This window comes from Diadema setosum, chromosome 10 (assembly GCF_964275005.1).
Source record: "Diadema setosum chromosome 10, eeDiaSeto1, whole genome shotgun sequence".
Taxonomy (NCBI): Eukaryota; Metazoa; Echinodermata; class Echinoidea; order Diadematoida; family Diadematidae; genus Diadema; species Diadema setosum.
This window is the reverse complement of record NC_092694.1, coordinates 10,321,819-10,333,618: the sequence shown is the minus strand read 5'-3', so window position 1 is coordinate 10,333,618 and position 11,800 is coordinate 10,321,819. Positions and strand designations below refer to the sequence as shown.

At 38.8% G+C, this 11,800-nt stretch overlaps 2 protein-coding genes across 2 annotated transcripts in view; one reads left to right on the top strand and one right to left on the bottom strand.

The window, feature by feature from the left end:
* Positions 1-11,797, bottom strand: part of LOC140234334 (small ribosomal subunit protein eS7-like) — a 463,926-nt gene extending 452,129 nt beyond the window's left edge. Inside the window, exon 1 of the mRNA XM_072314393.1 lies at positions 11,786-11,797. The gene's annotated coding sequence lies outside the window, so the exon portion shown is untranslated. The remainder of the gene's footprint in view (positions 1-11,785) is intronic.
* On the top strand, positions 361-5,802 carry LOC140234248 (uncharacterized protein C16orf52 homolog B-like). Its single transcript, XM_072314311.1, has 2 exons — positions 361-427; positions 4,243-5,802. Exon 2 carries the CDS (start codon positions 4,525-4,527, stop codon positions 5,056-5,058), a length of 534 nt encoding a protein of 177 aa, XP_072170412.1. The 5' UTR covers positions 361-427; positions 4,243-4,524; the 3' UTR covers positions 5,059-5,802.
* Positions 11,798-11,800: the final 3 nt, after the last annotated feature.

Here is an 11,800-nt window from a genome sequence, read left to right as displayed (position 1 = left end):
AATGGTGAGTATACGACTTGAACACGTTGCAACATCTATGCTAATGTTGGTGCAAAAGTATACAGTGTCACTGTGACTTTGCACCAGAACCGATTTTGTGAACACAGAATAATTCAAAACTGTAGGCATCAGCCACCCCCCCCCCCCCCCATAAAGTTTGTAAAGGATATGTTTGTCAATATAGACTCTAGTCTCTTCCCATTGTTAAAGGCAACGCAAGCTACCATCACCTGGCGCGCGCTGCAGCAGAGCTCGATCGAGCTGCCCTGTGTGCATATATATGCGTCTGCATTCGCTTCAGCTCAGTGTTACAAGCGCCGCGCAGCCGCGCTCTATTATCTTCGATTTACAGGTTCAGTCAGCTGCAAGTTACGATTTTAGGCTCCGATGACGAGCTTGTTTGTTGTCCACTTTCGTGCATCTGCGTGTGAGTAGCCGAGTAACCCTTCTTCCTTATCTGTATTTATATGTGCTGACCACCGGCAAAGGTTATCTGTTATCAAAAATCAAACGCTTTTAGTTATAGATTCGTCACAGTTTATACAAGTTCACACAGTTCAGCAGTGTAACAGTTAGACAGTGCAGACATACATAATGACTAATGTACGGTATGTGCAGTGCAGCTACTGCAGACGCAGGTGAGTGTACTGTCGGTGTGGTACTGGTAGATGTGAGTGTGCATTCATTGCATAGGGGGAGAATCAAGGATGTGTAGGCAACCTAGCTAAAGAACGTTAGTGTTAAGCATAATATGATCAGGGAGGTGTCACACCTCCCTGATATGATACTTAGGTGGGTCTATACTCAGATACTACTTACTAGGCCCAACTAAGAGAAGTCTGATGGTTACAGGCAATCCAAAGAAAGTACGTTGTTAATCCACCAGAGTTTATAGCCGACGTCTTTCGTTCGGTCTTTTATAATAGATCATCGATCATTGAGTTTATGTCGGACACAGGTTACTAATCATCATGCTAATAGTAATACTAACAAGTATAGTAGGGTTGGACCTACTACTAATCGACCGCCTAATGTTTATTTGCTTGATAAGAATATTTAACACTGAAATTCACGTAAACAACTTGACCTATGTGATTGAGAAAATCCAGCTCTATCAAATGCCGTTGTTCCCTTTTCAATTCGAAGTTTCAGTGCAAAAATATCGCCGACGAACTTGCGTGGCCTCGTTTCAGCTCCCCGCGGTAAATCGCGTTTTTAGGATCGACCGCTGATTTTGCATTGACAATGCACGTAAACCGAGTTGTATTGAACACCGTGTTGTACGAAGCTTTTTAGAAGCCTTTTAGAAACTTCCATAGACATTACATTGTGCTGTCATTACGATTCGGTGAAAATATTCATTCGAAATTTTGTCCTTGATTAAAACCATTAATGAAGAGTGAATTATCGCGTTTTCCCACACCATCCTAATCTACATTCAAAGCCAATCCATTTTTATGTGCTTTGCGCACAGAGAAGTGCGTATTAAGTGTTCAGTGCGCGAATTATACGCGGTCGGTTTCAATAAGGGTGGTCGATATGTAGTAGGGCTACCATACTTAGTAGAATTAACCCTAGAACATTAATCCCTGTAAACTGTATGATCAGATTTAAATGGGTTACATTGCCTTTTTGCACCGAGCACTGAGTGCGAGTGACTAGATCTACCATTACCATGGTACTGAGGTACTGAGGTACAAAATATGAGAGTGAGAGTGAGACCCATTCAGCCGGCAGCCCTGGCACTGATAGAGTAGACTGTAGTCGTAGACAAACGGTGCAATGCCTGTATTTGGTAGGAGGGTGCCTATTCTGGCAGGGGAACTTTTATTCATCAACAGCTATGGTGTATGTAATGAACATCATGTGTGCTTTTAGTCCCACTTACAGTTAGTAGAACACAAGCAGGACACAGGAGTTACAAGTGTATGGAAGCCAGTGACACTGTCCTGATTTGGCCGTTTCATAAATGAATGAAAAGAAAATGGCCCCTGCCGCAATTAGGTACCCTGTACAAAGCCTACCGCAAACAAACAGGGTGTTTTTATACTCTAACCTAGTAGTAGTTCAGCAGTGCTATTTAAAAACGGAGGTTTACAGTATCCAGTAAGCAGAACACAGAAGAAGAAGGGTAGTTAACGTTAATCCCCTCTGTAATCTGTATGTACACTGTTCAAGTTCTAGATCTATAGGATTCACCTGTGTTCACCTGTCATGTCAGGCCTCTGGAAAGACAGCTTCTAATGCCCTCTCACTTTCAGTTTCAGCAAGCTTCCGCTGTACAGTTGTATGTCAAATTCAAACACCTCGGTACCTTGACCTTGACTTCTTTTTGCAGTATTGACTGTTAATACAGTACTTTAACATTTGTGAAAATTACTCTGCAGAGTAGATACCTTAATACCAGGGATTGCTGTTTTTTGTTTTTTGTTTTTAATGAACTTGTAGTTCCAAGTTCTCGTCTGGACAGATGGATTTTCCTGTCTGATAATAGCCGCATTCACACGTACAAATTAGCGGGATGGCAATCGCGCTCTATTGACAATATCGAGATTTTTTGCAACCGTTCAGACGCTCCAAATTAGCGGGGTAGCGATCGCACTCGGAATCTCGAGTTTTTTGCAACCGTCCACACATACAGAGAAATAGTCCGCTGATTGCCGTTCGAGATAACAGCCTAACCTGCAAACTAGGTCACACAGTGCGCTTCTCTTTACCCATTGTTTTTTGCGCGTCTTAAGTTGTGCGGGTTGTGCGCTGTTGTTGTGGTCTGCAAAAGAAATGAAGGACCTCTTCACAGAGGCCTCACTGTTGTGATGTGCGCATTGAATGATGGGATATAAAAACTCCAGATTCTAAACCCGACTGTTCACATGTACCGTACCAGCGGGGGCAAATTAGTGCGCTTATTTAGAAATAAGCGCAAGATTTCGTGGGATTAGCATCGTGATGCTGATCGCGCTAATTTTCAGGGTTTTTGTGTCCACGGGTGTACTCTTGGTGTATGTGTGAATCCCCCTAATATCTGTCAGTCATTTTTACAGTTAGCTTTGAACTGAACAAAGTCTACTTGACTAGAATTCTAGTCTACTGTAAGGAAAAAAAAAAAAAAACACTTTAGTGAGCTTTGTGTTTTAGTGGACTTTATGTTTCACTTTGGTTGTCACTTGAAAATGTGCAGTGCATGGCATTCCCCTGTCCGTAATGTCTCTCCATTTTTGATAACATGTGCAAGTGTAACCACGGGATGCTCGGCCGTTCTACACTGTGGGACATTTTGCATTCAGCTGGTTGCAGTTAGGCTCTTATAGTTGCTAGGTAAAACGTAGAGTCTACACCACCCTTCCCAGGACCACTCTTTTAACCCGTTGAGGATGGACTGATATTGCTATAACACGCGTTTCCCATAAACACCTGCCCGAGTATACTGGGGACTCGTCTTCAATGGGTTGAGTTCTAGCCATTAAAAAATGGTTCGTCATAAGCGTGGTACAAGCCCGTCGTATGTACTGTAATTGCTTTGTAGTGGAAAGTTTTAAAAGTAGTGATCGATATGTTGTTCAGAAGCATCACATTTATTCACTATGGGTACAACGTACACAAATGTACATAATAGCATGTACATTGTACATACGAATGTACAGCTGTATATTTTGTATACACAGGGCTGTTGCAAAGCAGCCATGCCTCGCATACGGTTGTACAGTGCCTGGCCAGGCTATACATTGATCAGATTGCCATTGTCTGTCGAGAGTGTGACTGAAGTCAGGAAATTAAACTCAACTACTGGTAGAACCTCTGGGTTATGCACATTTTTGTATGCCAGATTGTGTTTTTATGAAGATTCATTTTTATTTCCAGCTTACAACACAATAAAGTAGGTCACACCAGCCCAAGACTGCAAATCAACCACTCACATACTTGCCAACTAGTAAGATTTTATCAGATTCAGTAAGATTTTTTACGTTAAAAGTAGCAAAATCAGATTTTCTGTCAGAGAAATCAGATTTTTAAAAAATATTTAGATATACCTCTCATGTGTATTTTCTGAAGATTTGACCGAAAGTAAGATTTTTAACTTCAGTTTGCATATAAAATAAGATTTTTGCAAACCACGAGTAAGATATTTCATCTTGAAATGTTGGCAGGTATGCACTCATAGTAACAGTGTACAATGTACAAAGTAGGGTAATTTGCTATTATTTTGTACATAATGTATTTTGCTGTTCATTCTGTTCACAGGTCTGTTTTTTCCTGCTGTAATGGCAAGGGTCTACTGTGACAGCAGCAGCACAGCTATTGCTATTGGCAAACCAGAGCAGTAGCAGCTCATCATCAGTGAATTTCATCTGACTTCGTTGGGACTTGTGTTTGGTCACCTGTTGCACAGATTAGTTCACCAGATTAGTTCACCAGGTATTTGCTCTGCAGTGGGGAAGTCCATCCTCTGCTAGCAGCAAGCTAGGCTTTCATGAAACTGTAGCGCAAAGTTTCTCTGTGAACTAGAGACAAGACTACGTCAAAATGGATTCATTCCTGAAAGCTGCAGGTGTGCTGTATTTCCTGGCCGTATCCCTAGCCGTGGTCAGCCTGGCACTGCCAGAGTGGGTAGTGTCTAACGAGCGAGAAGACCTGCGCCTGGGCTTGCTGCAGCATTGCCAACGGATCCACGGCCGGCCCATGCAGTGCAACTACCGCTACCCACCGGATGGCCCCGTCTCCTGGCTCTTCGCCGCTGTGCTCATCTTGCTCGGCGTCCTGGCACTCACCATTGGCATGGTGATGATCGCACTCTCCGACAAGCTGCCAGAGCTGCGCCGCTACCCAAAATATCTCGGCCTAGCATCATGGTCGCTCTTCTGCCTTGCCATCGTCATGTTCCCTGCCGGGTTCGACCTGCCGCTCATCGGTGGGGAGAGCTTTCTCTTGCCAAGCAGTGCCAAGACGGGCATATCCTACGGACTCTTCTTCACCGGTATCCTGTGTACAGTGTGTGGTGCTGTTCTCGCCCTCGGCCGAATGTACTTTGCCATGATTGTGTGGAGGGGACATACATAATCTACCATACCATTTGTGTGTGTAGGAGATGCATTTTATATTGCCTGAGAAATAGAGAGAAAGAAGGAAAGAATCACTAGGACTTCAAGGAAACTGATGCACACCCTCTGAACTTTAAAGGCAGCACATACAATGTACATTATGTACTTGGAAAATGTTCAGGAGTTTGTGTCTGTTGGAGGAGTTGATTCGAAAAATGACACCTCTTGCATGCTTCTCAGCAGGATACCAAGTCCATGTAATGTACAATGTACATATGTGCATTATGCATCACAATTAAAAACTTACAAATGTCTGAACAGCTACAAGCTGTAAACTATTTGAAATACAGTGGACTCCTGTTTTAACAAGGTTCTCAGACCAACTGGTTTTCTTTTGTTTATGTAGAAATTTTGTTATATTAAAGCGAACAAATAAACTGTAAAACAGATAATTTTGTGACCTGAATTTTTGTTTCATTGTAACTGGAATTTTGTTATAACCATGTTTGTTATAGCGGGAGTGCACTGCAGTGTGGGGGTAATATGAAAAGGAGACTGTGTGTATGATGTATAAAGATAAAGTAAAGGGAGACTGCATGGTACTCAATGGGAGGATGAAAAAAATGATGCTAGTGTTTGCCTTTCACTACAGTGTACATGCATGCCTGGGAATTTTAATCATTACACTAATGTACTGTACCTATTCATTAGTCATATTTCTTTGCAATTCGGTGCGCTGATGAAATGAAATCATTTGCACAAATGTCCACACCCCATACATGTATGAATGTGATGTTACATACAAAGTTTGTATGTCTGTTTTAATACATTATACAAGGATTTGTAGCTCTGTACATGATGTACAGTATACTGTATACATTAGATGTCATTGCATAGTTTTGTAGTACACAAGGACTCATTGTAAAACTCATACATGTAGGTGATTGCATGCACATACACTGTACAGTGTACACATAGTATGTGCATGTTCCCAGTATTTTTACATTCTTTGCCAAGATGAATTTTTCATTACATTGTAGTTTTCGTTTCAAAATCCCCACAGGCAGCATTTACATGTACACTATTGTACATGAATGTCAGACTTTTTCAACTCTTCCCTTTATTGTCCTCGGCTCATATTCATGTGGACCTCTACTGTCATTTTTCATATCAGATTGTCCTTCGTGATACAAACTGTAAAAAGGAAATTCCCTCCTAATATTACTGTATTTGCTTTGTATGAAAACAGCAAAGTCAGAGAAGTAGTTAGTATTAGTCAAAATTGTTGGGAAAATCAAAAACATAAAAATTTGACTTGTAAAGTTTAGAGAGTACTGTAACATAAATTGGCAATTTATGATGTACTGTTAGGCATTCAACACTTTCACAAAATATCAGTAGTTTTCTGAATTATTATTATCTTTATTATCATTATTATTATCATCATTTTATTATTATTATTATTTGGGCACTGAAAGAACTTAAATACACATGTACAATTGTACATTATGTATAAGCTGAAGGAGAACACAAAAACATAACAAATCATGTGTACCAATAACAGGTCAGAGTAAGATTTTTTTCTCAGGACGGAAATGAAAATTGGTGAATTTTAATGTATGAATTGAATTAAGAGCTGTTCAGCATGATTGTACATACAGCTGTACATGTGTACATCACACAGAGTGAACAATTTGTGTTAAACTCTCTAAATATGTAACAGATCATATTTTTTTTTTTCTTGTGATTGATTTTTCCTAATTTTTCACTTATCTACATTGTACTTCTCTGATTTATATTCTCTCAATGCAGCATTATATCAGGATGGACTTTCCCTTTAAAGGACTGTAATTTTTAATACTCTTTTTGTTGTTGTAGAAGAATTTAAAGTTTATATCAATTATGTAATCCAAGGTACTTGCCAAGTATGATACGTGCACCTTGTACAAGTTGTACATGTACATGTGTACATTGTAGGTGTGATGCACCCATAGAGTCGTATCTAATCTTCAAAAATTACATCTTTTGAGTGTTAGATTTGCCAACTTTTATGAATCTATAGATGGCAAGATTAAAGTGTACAGTTGTGAAAACTTTTCAACATGCAATGTACACATTAACAGTCAACTCAGCTTATGAATAAAGTTATGCAACAGATGTATTGGGGCTGGAGACTGCTTTGACTTGGGCGAATGTTTGCCATTGATATGACATGATGATTATATTTTGTTCTTTACAAACGGAACGTGTGCAAAAATCAGGTTTAATCCAGAACTTTGACCTGCAGATGAAGAGGTGACTGTACAACCGGTTTCATTGTCATAGAATTACAGCGGCTTGTTGATGGTGCACAAAGAATTATGTGCAGCTGATGAGTGTTAGTGGATATTGTCAAATTTAAGACAAAGATGACTTGTGGGCCAGTTGAACAATGCACTTGTGAATCAATTCAAGAATGCACTTGTAATATGTACAGAACAGTGGAACCTCGTTAATGAGGAGGTTGGATATCAGATAGAGAAACAGGTACATGCATACAGTAGATGCGGTAATTTTGGAGGACCCACTCCCTTTCATACATACAGCTACAACCTTCCTTTGTTTTTCTCCTGCTATAATTAAATCTTTATAAAAACATTCAACATACTTACTAGTATTTGTTTGGCTACGACGACATTTGGAAGTAACAAAAGAAAACTGCTGCTCATGATCAGGACTTTGTTAAATGGGAGTTGCCTGTACAGTGTACTGTATTCATGTACATGTACATGTATTGTACGTGGGATGTGCAGTGCTGGGGTCGGGTAACTGTCCATATGTGATTGTATTAACCTGTGAGGACAAGTCCCGAGTGTACTCGGGCAGGTGTCTATGGGAAATGCGTGTTGTAGCAAAATCAGTCCGTCCTCAATGGGTTAAAGAGTGTATCAATTAGCTCTAATTTTCTGTGGATACTCTTTATTACAAGGGGCTTAGACAAAGAAATGGTATCTTCTAGTGCTACGCAAAAATCAGATAAGCATGAGCTGTCAGAATGTGAAACAAACATAAAACAACACCCCAAACAGCTCTTTTGTATTAAAAGAGTCATATTTAACTGCCTTTTAGAGGGGCCTAAATACATGTATGCTGTATTATATTTGTTGCCTTCTACTGCAAGGGTTTTATGTGTACATGTAGATGATATCTCTCAGATAAAGGGATGTGTTTTCAAGTTACAGGTTGTGTACAGTTTGGCAGATTTCCAACTCTTGTGCCCGTGTCAAGGTGAATCTGGCCATATAACCACCAAATGCATTATGGGATATTGTGAGACACTGCAGTATGACCAACATGTTGATTTATCTGATCACATCAAATGAAATGCAGTTTTCTTGGCGCGTGTTCAGGAAATTTTAAACATATTTCACTCTACATTTTGTAGCATCCTTATTGTGACAGTCATGCACTGTGTTCCTGTATCTCAGCAAAAACAATGACCACAGATATCAGTTTAGACCAGTTTTAATCACTGCAGGAAGGAATACAGCGTAGTCCAACATCATTGTGCATTATCCTAAAGAGGTCATTTCAAAATTTGAAGCTTGGCGAGTACAGGCACAGGCTACAAATTCTTCTGTGTACATGACTTGCCAATCTTGAATCTACAGCCGTACTGTAGCGGTGCAATGTATCTTCTCAAGCCTATCATTTTGGTACAGTGTATCATCTGTGGCTCAGAGTTGCTTCTTTAAAGTTGTTCATAACGGTTAACTACAGCTGTAAGTGATCGTTTTGGTTGTAATGCATCTTTTGTAATTGACAGATCTAGGACAAATGAAGATTCTGTCGCATAAAACCTGGCATTAGCAGCCACAAAGTGTAGTTACCGTAGCAACTACATGTATTGCGATCATTGCAATCTCCTAAACGCTCTTCTCCGACTTTAATATCACTCTGTTACATCAGTGTTAGCTTGATTCCTATTGTGTTTATAGGTACAAATTGTACGTGTACATTGTACTTGTGTGATGTACATGTGTATTTGGACACTGGTAGGGTCTAGACATGCTAGAATTTGACAAGATATTAAAGTGATCATACAGTTTGTACATGTACATGTACTGTATGATGCATAGATCATGAATTTTTTATGCTTTGTAATTGTGGTTGGCAATACTGGGCTAGAATGCATACATCTGTACCATGCGGCCCAAACCACAAAGGTTATGTACATACAGTATACTTGGAAATAAAAGAAAGATTATATACCTACACTACTGTACGTGTAATGTGCATTACACTGTATTATTGTATGAAAAATACTATTGTGCAAGCATTCTTGCTTTTTGGTACATGGAAGATGAAGTTTTCATAGTACACCTTGGCCCAAATTCACGAAGGTGGTACAATTGAAACCATGGTTTAAATCATGGACAATTTGTATGAAGCGCCAAGTGTCGCATGGCCTGTTGTGTTACGAAATCAGTCATTTCGTCAACGGAATGACCATTTCGTCGATGAAATGTTCATTTAATCAACAAAATGTCATTTCGTTACGAAATAATAATTTTGTGTTGGAAACGCTACATGTTCACACAAACATGTATGTGTATGTACTTTTCTATTTCAGTCCAGTTCAGTTATACTTCTGCATTCCATTTTCAATACAACTAAAACAACATTTAATGCAATTTTGTTAGTGTCACTATAATTAGGGCCTACATGAACTACATTGTATTCATATCATCACTATGTATTAATACATAGTACTGTACAAGTGAGGAATAAGTAAGCAATCATAAAGCATTGCCAAATTGAAGGTACACAAGCAGAGGGAACATTTTAAATAAAGTTTATATGTACATAAAAAGAATACAAGTATAGGTACATGTACAACTGTGTATAATTGGAAATGCAGGGGACCATCTGCATCTATAGGCAGAGTTTATATCCAGCATAACATCACATGAATGAATGTAAGTTTCATATTTTTCACATGAAGTTATATACACACATAATCTGTGAATCAAACATTTTATTTCAAGAGCTCATATGAGACCCAAAATGCACTAGTCGGAAGGGACAATGCACAATGATTGTCAGGTGAACAGAAAAATGGCTTGGGGTTGGTCTGGATGGACCAGCTACTGTACGAGCTGAAATTTTCGCGGTTTTATTTTCGCGAATTTCGCGAATTGCCATTGAACCGCGAAAATAACAACACGCGGAAATAACAACGCGTGAATAACTAAGTTCAGTTAGACCCTCGCAACCGCGAAATTAACAAGACGCGAAAATGTCCTCCAAGTAGCAATTCACGAAAATATCTGTACGCGAAAATTTCAGCTCGTAAAGTATAAATGGACAAATGCACAAAGTGCAGAAATTCTCAGTACAGTTGTATTGCCATGAAAGTTGCAACTGTGCATGTAAAGCTATTTTTCAAAACTCAATTGGATTTGCCGTCTTTAAATTCCAGATAAGCATTATAAGCACCTGTGCTATCTTCGAATATACTCATGTACATCGTATTTGAAGACGTTTTTCAAACTTACGCCTTCATACTTTACAGCTAATAGAATTGTGTTCCAGTGGATAGGCCTATACGTGTACCATGGGTCCTTTATAATACATCCATCGCACAGTGGTGTAGAATTATCAAAGCTAGCAACCAGATAAAACACTTTTGAAGGAGTTGGTACTGAAATTCATGTGCAACTTTTTTGTAGAAAAAGATTAATAAAGATTACAAATAAGTAAGGAATGTTGTCTTGTTATCAACATTTTTACATGTCGCCCCTCCATCCCCTTTGAATTATGATTTTTATATGTCAACCTTAATGTTCATCTCCTAATGATTACATTATTCATGATTTCAGTAGGGCCCACTCATTTTTTTTTTTTTTAAAGTGATTCCTTTCGAATTTGCATTTCTACTGTTTATTACCCAAACCACATCTTTAGAAAGGGATAATTACTCAATTTTGATAGCCCGATATGAAATTTCAAAAACTTTTTTGTCGTAATCTATTTAAGACATTTTTACGAGTACATGATACAGGTTCTAGTGAAATTATGCCTGTTGCCTACTTAACCCTAAAAAGGCGGGGGGGGGGGGGGAGGGTTAAATCAACCCCCCTCGACATTTTTCGTGACTTTTCCGCCGCGCGAAATTTTTTGACCGCGCCGTTCAATGACTTTTTACTTTCAAGTCTCGCGCATCTTTTGACACTATTTTCGCAAAAATCGCGCGTACCGTTACGACGTTGCATGACCTTTTATACATGCCTGTCAGACCAAAAATGGCTCAAAAACGTGATTTTGTGTGTAAAGGCTATGCAAATGGAGTTTTCTCACCTTATTCATAAAGATATGATTATTTTTACTTTCACAGGCTGAAATCAATTAAGTTAAGCATAATTATGCTTGAAAAAGGTTCTGTCATAAATTTTGCGAAAAAAAAATGATAAAACAATAGGTCGAAAAACATAGAAATACATAAGAAATTCATAAAACAATAAAATACGTAAGAAATTAAGTGTGATACCGGATTTTTTTTCAAGTACATTGTTAGGAATGCTACAAAAATGTTATCACCAAAAACTAGGATTCTAGGAGCTTTACTTTCTGATTTAGAGCATGATTTTATGCATATAATAATTTATTTACATAATTGGTATAATGAAAATTTCCATTTCTTTTTGTATAATGTGGTAGATTACGCCACAGGTAATGCATGTGCCAATTTTCATGGCGATTGCGTGATCGACGGCCGAGAT